Genomic DNA, 19081 nt, shown 5'->3' with positions numbered 1-19081 from the left:
AATGTATTTTTTTCTTTTTTTGAGACAGGGTCTCATTCTGTTGCCCAGACTGGAGTGCAGTGGCATGATCACAGCTCACTGCAGCTTCAGCCTCCTGGGTTCAAGTGATCCTCCCACCCCAGCTACCTGGGTACAGGGGTGCACCATCTTGCCCTGCTAATGTTTTGTGTTTTTTGTAGAGATGGGGTTTTGCTGTGTTGCTCAGGCTGGTCTCAAACTCCTGGGCTCAAGCAATTCACCATTCTTGGCCTCCCAAAGTGCTGGGATTACAGGTGTAAGCCACACTGCCCAGCTGGAAATATTTAATCTGATATCTGAAGGATGATAGGAGTTAAACAAGAATCAAATGTCAGAGACCAGATATATGAGGTCTCCATATATATATATATATATTTGCTCAGGGCAGTGGGCTAGTTTTGGGTGATAATTAGAGGCTAGACTGGACTGGTGGTAGTGGTGAGGGAGGAGAGAAGGGTGAGTCCCAGGGTGAGGGATGCAGGCACATCCTGAGAAATGAGGCAGAAGAATGAGAACTTGGCTTGGTGCATGTTCTGCTCATCTGAATGGTAGTGCTGAGGAGACGGTGGACAGAGAGGTGTGGGGCTTAGGGAGGAGCGTAGAACTGAGAGGTACCAGCAGGAATAGAATTCCTGAAGTCCCTTGGATTGACCAGATGCCTCAGTGAGAGAGCGTCCACAGGATAGAGATCAGCACCTAGGACAGAGCCTCGAGAACTTCCTCCAGGATAGGGAAGGGCTGGAGAACAGGAGGAGGAGCCAATGAGAGGAGGAAGGGGCCACAGAGGGCAGGATCAGGACTCACTGGGAGGCCGGCCGACTCCTGCACAGTTGAAGAACTCTAATGTCAGAGCTGTCCTTAGGAGGCAGAGAGCCCCTCTTCCTGGAAGTGTGCGGGGAGCTACTTGGTGACCATCCTTCGGGAATGTCATGGAAAAGATATTTGCATCAATCTGGGGTGAGATCAGGTGTCTGAATTGGTTCAGGTTCTTTTGTCATTTGTAAGCACACAAATAAACTGTAGTTATCTAAAGGAGTAAAAAACTGGAACTATTATGGGGTGGCACACGAGCAGTGCTGAGCCTTAGAAAGTACAGGGCCCAGGGTGACTTTGGGGATCTGGGTGGCAGGAGCTAATGGATGACCTTCACAGGGTGACACCATCAGGATGAATCAGCTCCAGCTGTTTTCTGTGCATGCATTTCTTTGCCCAAGAATCAAATCCCAGGGAGAACAGTGTGATTCCCCATTGTTGCGAGATTCAGTCATGTGCAAGGGGAAAGCCGAGCACCTTGATTGACAGCCCCATCAGGACTGCATACCATGGAGAAAGGATGGCTTCCCAAAGGAAAAGCAACATTCCAGCTACCAGAGAAGAGGGAGTGAATGCTGGACAGGCAAAATCAACAGACACTTTTTGTAGTCTTCATGGTGCAATGATTCAGTGATTTTTGCAATATTCACTTAGCAAGTCACCCCTCCTTGCAGAATTGTTGCTAGTGTTTTTCCTGGCTGGGGAAATGGCTTTTTCCATTTGCTTTTTTTAGAGTGAGTTGGGGGCCTGGGATTGACATGCATTTGTCTCTGGGCTTCAAGGTAGCCCAGAGATTGTGGCACCTCAGGAGGCAAAATTTGGTGGCTGTCACTCCTTGTCACATCAAGAAAGGGTGCGGATTGTGGCTCTGTGGCCTCTCCTTTACCAACAAGGGCAGGATGCTGGTAGTGGCAAAGGGTCTAAATCTCTGTTACATCAGCAAGATTGACCCATCCTAAAAGCACTTATCAAGAAGATGCCCGAGTAACAGACACTCATGGGCACAGTAGACCTGTCAAATCTCATAGTTCCTGGTACTTCCTCTCACCTGAGTAAACTCCTAGGTGCATATGTCTTCATTGTGGGCTGCAATATCTAGAGGAATTAAGGGAAGGATGAAACTCTATATCCCAACTTTCCTGAATTCACCAATATGGACTGATGGAGTTGAGTGCTCATAACACCGAGCTCCTAAATAAAAAACAAAAGGCTTACTTTTTGTTTGAATGTATGAAGCACAAGAGAAATAAGGGCCCCCATGGCCCACCTTTCAACTTCTTACCTTCGGTTTGTTAGTCAGGACTCCTTTGGTCACAAGAAACAAAAACCCAATTCAAGTTGGTTTAGGTAAAGAGGCATTTATTGGCTTATATAGAGAAGTTGAAAGTTCTTCAGGTCTGGCTGGATTTAGGTGCTCCAGTATGGTCATGGGGCATCTCTTGGCTCTGCTTTTCTCTGTGTTGGCTTCATTCTCAAAAAAGCTTTTCCTTAGTGATGATAAAGATGGCAGATGTAGCACTTTGGGAGGCTGAGGCAGGAGGACCACTTGAGGCCAGGAGTTTGAAACCAGCCTGGTCAACCTAGCGAGACCCCATCTCTACAAAAGAAAAAATTTAGGTGTAGTGGTGTGCCCCTGTAGTAGCTACTAGGGATGTTAAGGTGGGAGTTGTATGAATCCAGGTGTTCAAGGTTGCAGTGAGCCACAATCGCACCACTGCACTCCACCTTGGGTGACAGAGTGAGATTCGGTTTCAAAAAAGGCATTTGCGTTTGTCACCGCTGTGTTAAGGTAGGTAGGATGAGTGAATGAGCACTTTTCATTTTAAAAGCTCCCTGGGTGACTCCTGGGGAGCCAGGACTGAGAACCAGTGCTGTAGAATTTTATGTGGGCAAAACAGCAGGGACCGCCCCCCCCAAAAAAAGGATGGCAGATGCAAATTTATTCCCTACCAGTTTAACAACTCTGCTGGAAAATAAACCCTCTTTCCTAATAATTCCAGCAAAAGTCCTGAAGTTGATTCTCTTTGGGTGTCCTGAGTCACATGTCCATGCCTGAATCTCCACTGTGGCCCAGGTCCCATGTCCACCCTTAGAGCCAGAGGATGAGGGCAGCCTTAGCGGCCCACACAGTGAGCCAGTGAAGAGCGATCCCTCACAGGAGAAGCATGGAGGATGGATGCTGTCAGGCAGAAACAAGACATGCCACCACATTTGGTTTTGGGGTTAGGCCTGCTGCTGGTCTGAGCAATCTAGGGCCGGATATGGCTGGCGAGTGAAGAGATGTTGATGTGTCATCCCCTTAGACCATGGCATTGTGTCCTGCTGTCTGCATCTTTGGGGGCCTGATCAAAAGCGGGAAGTCATGGGGTCAAGGACAGTCTCCACGTGCCACCCAAACAGGCAGGATGTCCCCAGCAGGTGTTCTGCTCAGGATCTGGCTCTCCCAGGGTTGTTACTGCAGAAGGAGGGGTAGGGGACAGCTTTCTTCTGGTGGATTTATTTACTTCTCAGGCCTGTGCTTTTCCTCTTGTGGGCTCAACTGCTTAGTTAAACAAATGTGGTAACATTAGAAAGGAAAACAGTCTTTTCCCGCAGTTGCTGACCACTGCAAGGTTATTGCTCTTTCCTTTGTTTTTCCTCTTTAGTGCTGGGCTGTGAATAAGCAAATGAAGTTTGCTATTTCTTCCTCTCCTCTTCCAGGAAGAAATAATCATAATCAGAACTTTAAGAGTTTCCCATAAGACTGGGCAAATTAAAGGAAAGCCCCTATACGGTGGAGCAGATGCAGTTGTGCAAACAGAGTGGGGTCATTCTCTACATATGGAGATGGAACAGACCCTCCCACATGTGTTAGTGTGGGGAAAAGCAGGTGGTGGAGGTGCATTCAGAGTAGCAGTGTTCAGCTCTCCCAAGCACATTTGAATCACCCAGGAGCTTTTTAAATGTACTGATGCCTGCCTACCTCCCTCTCCCCACAGCCCCATTAAATCAGAATCTCTGGGAGTGGGACCTGAGCACTTTTCATTTTAAAAGCTCCCTGGGTGACTCCTGGGGAGCCAGGACTGAGAACCAGTGCTGTAGAATTGTATAAGGGCAAAACAGCAGGGACCTAGATGAAAAAAGAAAAATGAGATAGGGAATATCTCAGTCCATACCTACAGATAGCCTCACACATGTGGTCGCACATACAGAGAATGTCTCTAGAAGGATACACAGGAGACTGGAAAGAACAGTTCTCTCTGATGAGGAAGTACAGCGGTGATTCTCAACTGTATACTCATTTCTAATGTTGGAATTTTGAAGCCAGAAGCATAAATGCTCACTGTGTACTTAAAGCTGACCAGGCAGGGCTGTAAGATGACCCCTGATCTCTTACAGCTTGTCTGTGTTGGGGCCGGCTGCCCACAGATTCACAAACCATCTCCCTGCCCATGGTCTCTGCTTGCCCTCTTCTACTCAGCTGCAATGAGTGATTTCTGAGTGTGGGAGAGACCAGAAGAGCCCATTCATTCATTCGTTCATTCATTCATTCATATTTTTAGTAAGAATTAGGTATAAACCAGGCACGTGGTAGGCATGTGAATCTGATTTCACCTTCACAACCGTATGTGAAATTGGTGGTCCTTTTTTTTTTTTTTTTTTTTTTGAGACAGAGTCTTGCTCTATCACCCAGGCTGGAGTGCAGTGGCCGGATCTCAGCTCACTGCAAGCTCTGCCTCCCAGGTTTACACCATTCTCCTGCCTCAGCCTCCCGAGTAGCGGGGACTGCAGGTGCCCGCCACCTCACCCGGCTAGTTTTTTTGTATTTTTTAGTAGAGACGGCATTTCACCGTGTTAACCAGGATGGTGTCGATCTCCTGACCTCGTGATCCACCCGTCTCGGCCTCCCAAAGTGCTGGGATTACAGGCTTGTGCCACCGCGCCTGGCCGAAATTGATGGTCTTATCTCCATTCTAAGATTGGGGATATTTTAACACAGAAATTCATACAACCAAGCTGGAAATATCTGAGGCCGAATGACCAGCTAAGAGAGCTTGTAAACTGGCAGCACTTAGATATGTTTGGATGGCCTGTACAGAGCTTTTTAAAAAAAATCCTATTTCACGACTCTGGACCAGTGAACCCAGGGCCTTTGTTGGCTAGAGCTGAGTGTCCCTTGGAAGGGCATATGCCCTTCAGTTCAGCCCAGTCCCCCCATATCCCTTCCCTTCTGTGTCACACCAGCCTTGCATCACTCAGTCACAGGCCTAGCCTCTACAGGCATTTGCGTTTGTCACCGCTGTGTTAAGGTAGGTAGGATGAGTGAATGTCGTCTGTCCTGTAGGGATACTGAGCTGAGTTGTCCTATGGAATATGCCATTTCTATCCCAATCTGGCCCTCCTTCTGCTGGCTGGAAAACCAAGCTCCTCTGCTTTAAGTTTCATTTGTGGACTGCATGGGATGGGCTGTGGGTATTGATTTGTTTGTGGAAAAAATGTGCACAATAGGGAATGTGTAAAATACGTCATGGAAATGGACAGTTATCCCTCCTGGCCGGAGTGTGGGGCAGTGGAGTGACAAGAGATGAGAGTCAAGTTAGACAATGAGTATACTGTGGGTGGATGCCAGGCTAAGCATTTGGAACTCTAACCTTTAGGCTACTGCTGTCCAATAAGACTTTCTATGGTGCTGGAAATTTCTTTTATCTGTGCTATCCAATGATGTTGTCTCCAGACGCGTGTGGCATCAAGTACTTGAGAAGGAGCTGGCATTAATGAAGATTTTTAGTGACATTTTAGGTTTTATTTAATTAATTTACTTTTACATAACTCCATGTGGCTGGTAGCTACCACACTGGGCACTGCAGATTTAGGCAATAGCCAGTGGATATGTTGGAGCAGGGAAATAATATCAAAGCTGAATCTTCAGAAGGTGATTTTTCCAGGAGTGTACAGACCACATGGGGTGGGCGGAAGTAGGTAGGGATAGTATTGAGACTTCTTAGCATCTATTAGGCACTTCCTGTGTCCACATACTGTGCTGAGATAACTCACTTATTCCTCATAACAACTCTATGAGGAAAGTACTATCATTGTCCCTATTTTATAGACTAGAAAATGAGACACAGCAAAGACAATGGGCATATTCAGGGTCACACAGCTAATCAACAGTGGCACACGCTGTAGAATCCAGGCAGCTCAGCTGCAGAGCTTGTACCACAAATCCCTCCATCCTGGAAGGAAATAAATGAACCTTCATTGAGAATATACCTTGTGCCGTCCCCTGGTGCTGTGCATCCACACGTGACATCTCATTTAGATTTTGTAGCACTCATGTGCCGTTGGTGGACTTAGATCCTTTGTGCTTATGGAAACTTAGGTTCATAGGGATGAGATACCAAGGTGACTGCAATCTCTGTGGACACCAGTTAAAGCTTTATTGTAAAATTCCATGCCTGTGGGGGAATCACAGGCTGTGGGAGTCAGGGGGGCATGTACAGGAAGATATGGCATGAAAGGTGTTGCGAAGGAAGAATCAGTGGGATTTAGCAACTGACTGAATGGCGGGGGTGAGGAAAGCGGGGGAGGCTTTCTCCTGGAACAGTGAGATGAATGACAAACACACATGTAACTGCACTGTGTGAGTTGAGGGTGTGGGCTCTAGAGGAAGACAAACTGGTTTCAAATACAAGTGTTAAAACGGACTAGCTGAACAACCTTGGGCAAATCACTTCTCTCCGAGCATCGGTGTCCCTGTTGATATAATGAGGACCCAAGACAGGAGTTTGAAACTAGCCTGGGCAACATAGTGAGATCCTGTCTCTAGAAAAAAACTTAAAAAATTAGTCAGGCATGGTGATGCATGCCCGTAGTCCCCTCTACTCAGGAGGCTGAGGCCAGAGGATCACTTGAGCCCAGGAGTTTGTGGCTGCAGTGAGCTGTGATTGCACCATTGCGCTCCAGCCTGGGCAACAGAGCAAGACTTTGTCTCTATAAAAGATATATTGAGAATCATAGCACCTTCCTCACAGGACTGTGATGAGGCTCAGGTTAAGCACGGATATGAAAGCCCTTTGCAAACTCAATAGCATGACCTACATAACCCTGTCAGTCACTCCTCTTAGTGCTAGTGAGACCAGCCATTGGGCAGACATGGTGACCGGAACTTTCTGTCTTTGATCATGGAAACAATTCAGGAAATTGCCTGGGGGAACCCCACTTCATCTTGGGCACTTGGCAGAGTTTAATGTGGATAAGCCTGTGGGTCAGCTTTGACCTAGGAGGAAAGAGGAGTTCTCCCAGCAGCTGTAGAGCAAAATCTGCATGCCATTGGCTCCAACTCCAATGCCCTTTTCCACCAAGCAGTTTGCATGTGTTGTCTTATTTGAGCTGCACAACCTTATTTAAGTAGGTACTGTTATAAAATAAGGCTCAGAGAAGTGGAGACACTGAGCTAATCTCCTTCAGCTTATAGTTGGTAAAATGAGCATTCAAACCAAGGTCCACCTGTTTCCAGAAACTTAGCCTGTAATTCTTGTAGGTGATGGGCTTCTCATTTCTTTTCCCACCACAGATATCTGCAGCTAGTGCTATAATTTCTATCCCAGATTGACACGGATTTAAGGGCAAAGGTTGCTTCCTAAGAATGTCAGTTTTCCACTATAGACCCCTGGAAGAATTGTGTACAAGAGGGGAATCAACTCCAAACAGAAAAGAATATATGTATCTTTTGATGATTTAATTTAGTCCTCTTTGAAATGCAATGAGTAAATTTTAGTGGTTGGAGTAAACCATTAAAATTTGGGAGTTGGGGTGAAATGCAGTGTGAAGCAGAGTTGAGATCTCAGTGCTTTTCCTGGAGCAGAAACCTCCAAGAGGGCCCCTATCACCCAAGCTTTTGGCTACAGTCTACTCCTTCCATCTGGGATTAACCAGGCATTTCTTATTCTTGCTGATCTAGTGTTTCTTATTGCTGCTGTAACAAATTACCACAAATTTCCTGGTCTAAAATGGCACACATTTATGACCTTATACTTCTAGATGTCGACATTCTGAACAGCAGGTCTTCCGGGGCTGAAATCGAGGTGTCAGCAGGGCTGCATTCCTTCTGGAGGCTCTAGGGGACAATCTGTTTCTTACCTTTTCTAGAGGCCACCCACATTCCTTGGCTTGCGTTCCCTTCCAGAAATGGCATGACTCCAACCTCTGCTTCCATCATCATGTCTTATCCTCTGACTCCAACTCTTTTCCCTCCCTCCTGTAAGGACCCCAGTGACCACACTGGGCTCATCCAGATATTCTAGTATAACCCCTTTACTCAAGATGATTAATTTAATCACATCTGCAAAGTCAATTTTGTTGTGTAAGTAATACATTCACATGTCCCAGGATTAGGACATGGATATCTGGTGGTGGTGGAAGGGGGTTGGGGGTCGGGAGTAGGAACATTATTCTGCCTATACAGCTGGCAGATGGCCTTTCTTGTTTTCTTTTCTTTCATTTTCTTTATTTTATTTTTTATTTTTTGAGTCAGGGTCTCCCTCTGTTGCCCAGGCTGGAGTGCAGTGGTACCAACACAGCTCACTGCAGCTTTGACTTCCCAGCCTCCCAGGTTCAAGCAACCCCTCCCCACTCAGCTTCCCAAGTAGCTGGAACCACAGGTGCACACCACCACACCCGGCTAATTTTTAAAAGTTTTTGGAGATGGAGTCTTGCTGTGTTGCCCAGTATGGTCTTCAACTCCTGGGCTCAAGCAATCCTCCTGCCTTGACCTCCCAAAGTGTTAGGATTATAGGTGTGAGCCACTGCATTTGGCTGCAAGTGGCCTTTCTGATCTTGCCTGTAATAAGGGAGGATGGGAAGTGGATAGAGCCTGAGACATCTTTTTCATTCTCTGCTGGAGCTGAGTAGCAATTTCCCCTTTTAAACAGGTCAAGCGTGCAGTCCCCTGTCTGGCTTTCAGACATTTTCATTGCTCACCTGGCCCCTAAGCATTTGCGTTTCAGACCCCATTGTGTAGTTCTAGTAAAACCTTGCTGTAGACTGGGGTCAGAGGGCTGCAGGCTTTCAACCTTTGTAGAGCAAGGAGTTACTGAATAAACTATGAAGCATCTGGAGATTCTGGGCTCTTAACTGGGTACCTGTTTGAAAGTAGGGTCTAGTACATTTTTTCAGCAGCTCAGTAAATGTTGCCTCTTCTTTAAAAAATAACAAAAAACAAAAACTGGTCTTACTCTGAATTTGCCAAATAGAAATGAGGGGGTGTTTATTTGTGCCACAAAAGGATTTGATTTCTTTAAATAGGCAGCCCTACTATTTTCTTCTAAGTGTTTTAGTTAATGGGAAATTAGATTTGCACAACTTTTCAGAAACACACTGTGTAAAGGAATTACCTGCACCAGAAACTCATCAGGTTTTTCAAAGTCTGTTCTCAGCTTCTCTGCAGATCATGCTGGGGTTCACTTGGCTTATTGATTCTGCCTCACTGGGGATGGACTATTCATTTCTGTGGGTAATTGGAAGGCTACCTAAAGTGACCTTGTCAATGGTTGGATTGACAAATATTCATGCTGCTGGAATGTTGGGGGATCAGCCAGGAGCTACGTCTACCCTTAAGTTGGTTATGTTTTCTCCTTTTTCTATGACTGATAATATTCATTTTTTGGTTCATTCATTCACCAAACATTTATTTACTGAATATCAGTTTTGTGCCAGGAATTGTGGTAGACACTAGGAGACAAGAGATGAGCTATTTTTACCCCTTCTGTCTCCAAAGGGGATAAACATGAATAAGATAATAACTGATTTTTTTTTTTTTTTTGAGACAGTCTTGCTCTGTCACCCAGGCTGGAGTGCAGTGGTGTGATCTCGGCTCATTGCAGCCTCCGCCTCCCAGGTTCCGGTGATTCTCCTGCCTCGGTCTCCTGGGTAGCTGGAATTACAGGGGCCCGCCACCACACCTAGCTAATTTTTGTATTTTTTTAAGAGAATAACTGATATTTTGGATGTTTGGAAGAAAGGTTGTAGAATAAAGCAGCTACTTGAAAATGGGGGAAAGTACTTTCCTAAATAGTTCTGGGTTAAAGAATAAATTAAAACTATACTAATAGACCTCTTAGAAACTTGATACGATGATGGGACTAAATATAAAACATAGGATACAGCCAAAACTGTACTTAAAAGAAAAGTTTTCAGCCATAACATCTTTAAATGTTTAATGAAGAGGAATGGGAATAAATTAATTGAGGAGTCAATTCAAGAAGCTTTAAAAAGAACAGTGGATAATATTAACTGACATTTGTAGAATAGTCATGATATGGTTGGCATGGTTCTGAGCATGGAATAACTCATTTAGTTCAGACAACACCACCATGATGTGGGTCCTGTTTTCGCTGTCATATTCCAGAGAGGAAACCGAAGTACAGGAAGATGAGGTGGTGTACCTAGTCTTAGAGTTTGCAAATGATAGACACGGGATGTACACCTGGCCATCAGACTCCAGAATTCACATTCGCAACCAATAAGTAATACAAATACAAGTAAGCAATACAATCACAGGCACATAGAACAAAAAAGTTAAAGTACCAATTAATAAAGAAGAATAAAACCAGATAGAGTTGATAAATATAATCATAATCTGCTTCTTTAACGTCATAGAATGATAAAAATAGACAAGAAAGAACACAAACTTCTGGAAAAAAAATGAGAGACTACCTAACAATACAATATGAAGAAAGAAAGAGAAAAGGTGTAATATCATAACAGATAAGATGCTACAATTTAAACACGTTGAGAAGAACACTGTGGATAATTTCCAAGGAAAATATAAATTCCAAAAGTTAGTTTGAGCAGAGGTGGAAAACTTTCCTGTGTGGTTGAAGTGTAGAGAGGGAGAGGGAGGTGAAGCTGGGGAAAGCTCAGGGATGGGGCGAGACTATGCTGTCATCCCTTTACTTTCCATGTTGAATAAAAGGGAAAGTTAAACATGGAAATATGACAAAGGGAAAAGAGAGAATAATAAAAGTATTATTTGGGGTAATATGGTTTTCTATCTGGAAAACTCAAAGGAAGCAACTAAAACCCCACAAAAGCTATTTGAGTTTTTAAAAAAATGCTTTAAAATAAATATGCTAAAAATCTATTGCTTTCCTATTGTTTTTATTTGTTTGTTTGTTTTGTGTTTTGAGATGGAGTCTCACTCTGTTGCCCAGGCTCAAGTGCAGTGGCATGATCTTGGCTCACTTCAACCTCCACCTCCCAGGTTCAAGCACTCTCCTGCCTCAGCCTTCCGAGTAGCTGGGACTGCTACGGGAACCTACCACCACGCCCAGCTAATTTTTGTATTTTAAGTAGAGACGGGGTTTCACCATGTTGGCCAGGCTGGTCTCGAACTCCTGGCCTCAAGTGATCTGCCTGCCTCATCCTCCGAAAGTGCTGGGATTACAGGCGTGAGCCACCGCGCACAGCTATTTGCTTTCCTATTTTTAAACAATGACCAGTTGGGAAACAAAATGAAAACGTGTCAAATTTACAATAGCATACAAAAGATTCCCTTAGACGATACTAAAGGGAAAATGTGTAGGACTTGTATGGAAAAAATAGGAGTTCAACAAGGGGACAATCATTTCCTGATGGAAAGACTCATTGTTGTCAAGGCGTCAATTATCTTGAATTTAATTTCTAAATTTAACACAATTTCAATCAAAGTCCCAATCATTTTTTGGAGGCTGGGGGTTGACTGAATACAATCCCAATAAAAATTCCATTGGTATTTTTAAAATCTTGATAAACTGATTCTAAAGTTTACTTGGAAGAATAAATATGCAGTGATAGCCAAGAAAATGTTGAAAATAAGGATAATGAGGGAGGACTTGCCCTGCCAAGATATAACATATTACAGAGCTACTATAATTAAAGCCCATATTGCTATACTAGAAGACAGATCAGTGGCACAGAATACAAGCCGCAAAGACAGACCCCAGTGTATATAATTATTAAACATATAATAAAGTTGGCATTTGAAATCAGTGGGGAAGGGACGAATTATTCAATAAAGGCTGCTGGGACAATTAGTTACCTCTTTGGGAAAAAGTGGCAAATTGGATTCCCATTTCACATCAGATTCCAAGAAATTACGCATGGATCACAGAGTTTAAAGTGGAAATGATGCCATATAAAAGTACAAACAAACTCCATAGAGAAATATTTATATGACCTTGGAGCATGAAGAAGGCTGTTTGAGGTGTACTGGGACTATCTTCCTTTGTCCAGTTTTCCCTTTTAGTGGTTTAAAAGGAATACATAGTAGTTTTTATATTTTTATTTATGTACTTACTTTTGAAACAGGGTCTCATTATGCCACCCAGGCTGGAGTGCAGTGGTGCAGTCATGGCTCACTGCAGCCCCAACTTCCTGGGCTCAAGCGATCCTCCCACCTCAGCCTCCGGAGTAGCTGGACTACAGGCATGCACCACCATGTCTGGCTAATCTTTTACTTTTTGTAGGGATGGGGTCTCACTATGTTGCGCAGGTTGGTCTCAAACTCCTGGGCTCAAGTGATCCTCCTGCCTTGATGTCCCAAAGTGCTGGGATTACAGACGTGAGCCACCACACCCAGTTCCTATTCTTATTTTTAATCCTTAATTGTTAACACGTATATTTAAACTTATAATGCCCTATATGCAATTTCTCAATATCTATAATATTTTGAGGAATATAAGACTCAGCACATTTTAATCTTGTAACCCTCCTGCAACTCCCATTTCTTATGACTTGGGTTTTCTCTACTGCTCTATCTCTTCCTCTGTTGAAAACTTTACATATTACAGAAAAAATTAAACATATATAAAAGTAACAGATTAGTATAATGCATCCTCATGTGTGCATCACCCAGTTCAATAATGACCCATCATGATTGATTTCTTTTTCATCTGTAATCCTCCCCTTTCTATCCCCACCTTAGCATACTGAATTATTTTAAATTATTTTATTCATAAAGATTTTAATGTATCCTCAAAGATAAGGATTCTGTAACCAAAAAAAGACCATTATCACACTAAATATTTTTAATTCCCTAATGTTGGTAACAATAATTCCCTAATGTCATCAGAAAGTAAGTATATCCACTTCCCTGATCGCCTTATCATTTTTTAAAACTATTGGTTTTTTTTTTTTTTTTTTTTTTTTTGAGACGGAGTCTCGCTCTGTCGCCCAGGCTGGAGTGCAGTGGCCGGATCTCGGCTCACTGCAAGCTCCGCCTCCCGGGTTTACGCCATTCTCCTGCCTCAGCCTCCCGAGTAGCTGGGACTACAGGCGCCCGCCATCTCGCCCGCTAGTTTTTTGTATTTTTTAGTAGAGACGGGGTTTCACCGTGTAGGCCAGGATGGTCTCAATCTCCTGACCTCGTGATCCACCCGTCTCGGCCTCCCAAAGTGCTGGGATTACAGGCTTGAGCCACCGCGCCCGGCCAAAACTATTGGTTTTTTTCCAATTAGAATCCAAACAAGGTCCACATGTTAAATTTAGTTGATAGGGGTTGATAGGTGCAGCAAACCACCATGGCACATGTATACCTATGTAACAAACCTGAACGTTCTGCATGTGTATCCCAGAACTTATAAAATAAAAAAATTAGTTGATATGTTTCTTGAAATATATGTTTCTCCTCTTATTTTCTCCCCACTTGCAGTCCCCTCTTATAGTTTATTTGTTGAAGACACCATATTGGTTGCCTTTTTTTTCTACATTCTGGGTATTTGTAGGAGGTGGTGGTTGCTGATCGCATCCCTGTGGTGTCATTTAATATGTTCCTCTGTGACTTGTGTTTTCTGTAAATCTGTAGTTGCATCAAGAGACTTGAACCAGTCATGTTTGATTATTTGACAAGTGTGCTTCATAGGTAGTGAAGTGAGCTTTTCTCTGTAGGCAAGTGGTATCTTTTTGTGACCTTAGCAACCATAGATGATTGTCACCCAGACTCATTGTGTCACTATGGATGGCCTTGAGGTTTCCTGTTCTGTTTTCATTTACTAAGTATGCACTTTAGAAAGGCTCTGAGCTGGTCCCTGAAGCATGGCACTCGTCCTCCAGAAACCCACAGTCTTGAGGTTGTAAAAGAAGATTTGAACACCAAGACTGCAAAAGATGATTTGAACAACAACAACGAAAAAACAGTTTTATTTTATATACATTCTTTCATTGTACCTCCGCCAGAGTGATATAACCTCCAAATAGGGGAGCCATAGCCTAGATGCATTAAATTCACACCAATTCAAATACGTGTATATATGTATTTGCTTGCAAATGACTGAAGCGACAATGTAAACGTTGCTGCCTGTTTTCCCACTCTTCTGTTAGATTGACATTGCTTTTGGTGAGATGGGGCGTGAGTCCACCATCCTGTTCCCTCTGTTTCCGCATGACCCTCATCGTATGAACACCTCTCTTAAGTGTGATTCTACGATTTAGAGATACATATTTCTTATGCATTATGCACCTAAACACAAGCCAACTACTTCATCTGGCACCTGATCCAAGAAACAACATTCTGTTCCAAAATCAATAGAAGACCAGGCACTTTAAGGGATCTTCAAGGGAGTGTAATTTTGAGCATATGGAATCTTTCTAACCCTAGCTAACTTTAGAAGTTTAACTCCTATGCAAGATGAAACATCTATGTACCCAAGAGTTTGACTTCAGCAAAGGACAAGCTGAAGAAGCTGACATTATTGTTTATTTTGGCATAAAGGCTTTACTTGTTGGTGATGTTCAAGTTTAATGATCTCTTCCTTCCTTTCTCTCTCTTCCTCCTCTCCGCTTTCCTTCTTCCCTTCCTCCCACCCTGATTTTCTCTTTTGCAGTTTGCTGCTTTGTGGTGCACAAGCGGTGCCATGAATTTGTCACATTCTCCTGCCCTGGCGCTGACAAGGGTCCAGCCTCTGATGTAAGTAATGAGCATCCATCACTTTTCTCTGTCCACAGTCAATACTGCCTTGTGGTTAAATGTGAGTAAGCATTCTTAGACGAGTAAGTGCAGAAGATCTCACTTTAAGGCATGTGGTGGTCCCTGTAGCTTTTGAGACAGTTTTCCTTTTAGTGGAAAACAAAACGAAACAAAACATTTTGAGACAGGGTGTGGCTGGATAGGAAACCAGCTAGTTGGTCTACTATGAGTTTGCTAATGTCTTTACTTTGAAAGCTGGAGCACGGAGGGTGATAGGCAGGGGCCTACTTGGTAGTGTGGCTGCAAAAAGGTAATTTTGGTGGTACCTTACAGTGCACGTTATAGCACTTTGTTAGGGTGTTCTTTATTATTATTATTATTATTATTTTGAGATGGAGTCTCGCTCTGTCTCCCAGGCTGGAGTGCAGTGGTGCGATCTCAGCTCACTGCAAGTTCCGCCTCCTGAGTTCATGCCATTCTCCTGCCTCAGTCTCCAGAGTAGCTGGGACTACAGGCACCTGCCACCATGCCCGGCTAATTTTTTTTTGTATTTTTAGTAGAGACAGGGTTTCACCGTGTTAGCTAGGATGGTCTCAATCTCCTGACCTCGTGATCTGTCTGCCTCGGCTTCTCAAAGTGCTGGGATTACAGGTGTGAGTCACCGTGCCCAGCCTATTATTATTATTTTTTAAGAGACAAAGTCTCTCCATGTTGCCCAGGCTGGTCTCGAATTCCTGGGCTCAAGCAGTCCTCCCGCCTTGGCCTCCCAAAGTGTTGTGATTCCAGGCTTGAACCACTGCACCCTGTTTGTTAAGGTGTTCTTAATATCAGGGACCAAGAATGAGGAGGAAATGAATTTGTCCTGCTACCGTGAATCTCAAAATATGACTACTGCTAGTGGGACAAGAGATGCTCGTAGGTAAAATGTGCAAAAAATTCGTGTTTTAATCATTATAAATGTATTTTACTGTGGATTGGGAAAAACGTATCTAGTAATGGTTTTGCGCTTATGATAAGGACATAGAATTTCCTACCTAAGTAAAGGTATTTAGGTTAAACAAAAGATAAATTGATTTGAGGACAATATTAAGTGAATGACAGTAAGGGTGATAAAAGGATATGGCAAAAGTTTTGGTACAAATGTGTTCTAAGTTTAGGATACATTGTTGATTGGCCTACCCAGCAGCCATTCATAGACTTCATCCTTCTGGCAGAGGCTACCTCTCGTGCTGGAAGCTGAAAATGCTTGATACTTCCTTTCCCTGGCTCTCCTGTAGCTGCTGAATGAGAATGTGACCCAATTCTGCTAATGGAAACTGAGGGGAAGACCTGGGAAAGAGCCTAAGAAAGATTTTTCCTTTCTGATAAGAGAGAAACATCCTTTCCCTTGTCCTCTTGGGCATTTTTGTGCAAGGTTATATGCTTGGAGTTGTGGCAGCCCTTTTGGGTCAATGAGGGACATATTGCCGACATCCTGAGCATGACAGAGTGGAAGATTTAAAAGAAGCATGGGTCCGTGATAATGCTGATGAGCTGCTGAGACCACTCACAGTCCTTTTATCCCCAAGCTGGATAGATGAACCTTCCACTTCAGCCTCCCAAGTAGCTGGATCTACAACTGGATGCCACCACACCTGGCGAATTTTTTATTTCTTTGTAAAGATAGGTTTTCCCTATGTTGCCCAGGCTGGTCTCGAATTCCTGGGCTGATGCCCTCCTCCTACCTTGGCCTCCCAAAGTGCTAGAATTACAGGCATGAGTCACCGTGCCTGATCCTGGGGGCATTCTTTTACATGCACCTGAAACTGTCCTAGCTGAGAAGGCTTTCTACCATTCACAGTCTTTCATTGCCCAGTAATGAACTACATTCAGCATACCCCAATGCAGCCATCACCTCTAGTTCTCTTACTTTGTTCCTGCTTTGATTCCTCTTCCTGAAATTTCTCCCATTGGCTTAGTCTCCATCATTGGTCCTGTTACCCACTTAGACTTGACAGCTGACAGCTTGCCCAAAGTGAGTAGTCACTATCTTCTGTCATTGAATTTCTTTAGCTCCTGCTGGTCTTCTGCAAATGGTCATCTGCCAATTTGCTGCAAACTGGGATGGGAGTTGTGTGTGTGTGTGTGTGTGTGTGTGGAGGGGGGGTATCTGTTGCCATAGCAACACAAAGATGCTGGAGCATATGTTGGATATTCTTTGCTTGGAAAATGTGGTAATTGAGGTTAAGAACTCCAAGAAACATGGAACAACCAAACTCCTTGAAAACCTGTTTGCAAAGACACAGTTTGAGACTGTCACGTTCTGTCAGATCCTGTGCCCTAACCCTTGTAGTGCAATTTCTTCTCTCCTCCCTAGCAAAACAGGCAGGCAAGTCTGGGGAGACTGCCTGACTCCAGTATGCAGCTCTGAGTGTTCATGCAGACTGAAACTTGATACTCAACTTGCAGCCAAGAAGATGGTGTTTCCAATATTCTATGTATCTGCTGAATGTTTCTGTTGCCTAAGACAGAAACTCAGCTCAAACTGACTTACATGAAAAGGAAAATTTTGGGTCCTTGAAATTGAAGGGTTGACCTGGCTTGAGGCACAGTGAATCAAAGTTCTAAATAATGTCATCCAGAACTTGTTTCTCCCTTTCTTGGCTTAGCCTTTGTCTGTTTTGATTTTGTTTTCAGGAAGGTTTGTCTCCTATGCGAGCATGGTGGCTACAACACCTTTAATCTTGTGTCTTATCAGTGCTGCAGTGCAGTAACAAGAGCTAAAGTCTCATTAGACCATGAATCATATATTGCCAGAGAATGGGTTATGCTGATTGGCCAGGCCTGGGTATATGCTGCTGTGGTGTGAATGTTTTGTTTCTCGAAACTTATATCCTGAAATCCTAACACCCAAGGTGTGGTGTTAGAAGGTGGGCCCCTTGGGAGGTGGTCAGTTCATGGGGGAAGAGTCCTCATAAATGAGATAGTGCCCCTATAAAAAAAGACCCTCACCTTTTCTACCATGTGAGGTTGCAACAAGAAGACAGTTGTCTACGAGAAAGTGAGCTCTCACCAGAGACTGAATCTTCCAGTGCTTTGATCTTGTAGTTTGCAGCCTCCAGAACTGTGAGGAATAAATTTATCATTTAAAAACCACTGAGATTTTGGTATTTTGTTACAGCAGCCAGAAGGGACTAGGACAGAAAAATTTTGGCGCTAAGAGTGTATAGAGGAACAAAATTTTAAGGATGGGTTTTCTGAATTGGTTTTGGGGATTTGGCAATTGGCTGCTGAGTCTGATTAGATTTAAGAATGCTAATGACCCTATTTCTAGTAGTAAAGAGAGCATAGATCGTCCACAGCATGATCTGTTTATAGAGATACACAAATTATCTGCATTGGATACTCCTAATCAACCATTTATAAGAAGCAAGGAACCAAGTGATTCCATATATGATACCCAAACACTTTTGGAAAACTAAGGCATATAATGACTTGCTTCTAATGTCTCTAGACAAAGTGAAGAAAGAAAAAGATGAGCTCAGGGATTTGAATTCCCAGCTCAAAGTGTTTCATAAACGACCTAAGAGCTTGTAGGTGTGCCTTGAAGGGGAGCCTTCTAGCCTGTAGTTGCAGGGCTGAAATTTCTGAAAATTAAATGCACAACTTCATCCTGCAATTGGCTGAGTTACAATGAAAATTGAACTCCCCACCACACAGGGTGTCTGCTGTAAAAGCAAGGGCAAGGACACAGATCAGAAAAGAATGGGATCCTGTGAGGTGGGAAGACTCTGATGAAGACCCTGATGAAGCTGGGGACATTGAGCCCCTAAATTCTGACGAGTCCTTTTTACCAGTGGAATTGGCCTCCTTACCTCCAGCAAAAGTGCCATCCCCACCCAGGGTGGCATTGGCCCTTCCACCTTGTCTAAGGGAACTCGCCCTGCATTGCCCTAGGAAATAGTAATGGGTTTCTCTGAGGCAGTTCCCATGCCAGACAATGCTGATTCTTCTCAACACCCAATCCCACCACCCCTTCAAGTCCTAGCAGGCTTCTACAGGTGAGATGCACAGTGTGACCCATGGGGAGGTATGCTATACCCCAAAAGAACTATTTGAGTTTTCTAATGTTATACAAGTAGAACCATAGGGACTATGCATAGGAATGGATATTAAGGGGGTAGGATATTAAGGTGGAAGTAACATAAATTTGGATCAGACTGAATTTACTGATAAAAGTTCACTAAGCAGAGATTCTGAATGTAATGTTCCAGCTTAAGGAGTTAGGAAGGGCTCTAACAGTTTAGCTGGTTGGCTGAAACATGGATTAAAAGATGGCCTATCCAGAGT

At 43.7% G+C, this 19081-nt stretch overlaps 1 protein-coding gene across 2 annotated transcripts in view; it reads left to right on the top strand.

The window, feature by feature from the left end:
* The window catches only part of PRKCB (protein kinase C beta), a 391108-nt gene that overhangs the window by 139182 nt on the left and 232845 nt on the right, over positions 1–19081 (top strand). For both annotated transcript variants that reach the window (XM_033217733.1, XM_033217732.1), the window contains exon 3: positions 14670–14752. In XM_033217733.1, the coding sequence (XP_033073624.1) occupies positions 14670–14752 (83 nt within the window). The remainder of the gene's footprint in view (positions 1–14669; positions 14753–19081) is intronic.

This window comes from Trachypithecus francoisi, unplaced genomic scaffold (assembly GCF_009764315.1).
Source record: "Trachypithecus francoisi isolate TF-2019V2 unplaced genomic scaffold, Tfra_2.0 Lachesis_group10, whole genome shotgun sequence".
Lineage (NCBI taxonomy): Eukaryota > Metazoa > Chordata > Mammalia > Primates > Cercopithecidae > Trachypithecus > Trachypithecus francoisi.
This window is presented reverse-complemented; position numbering and strand designations above follow the sequence as displayed.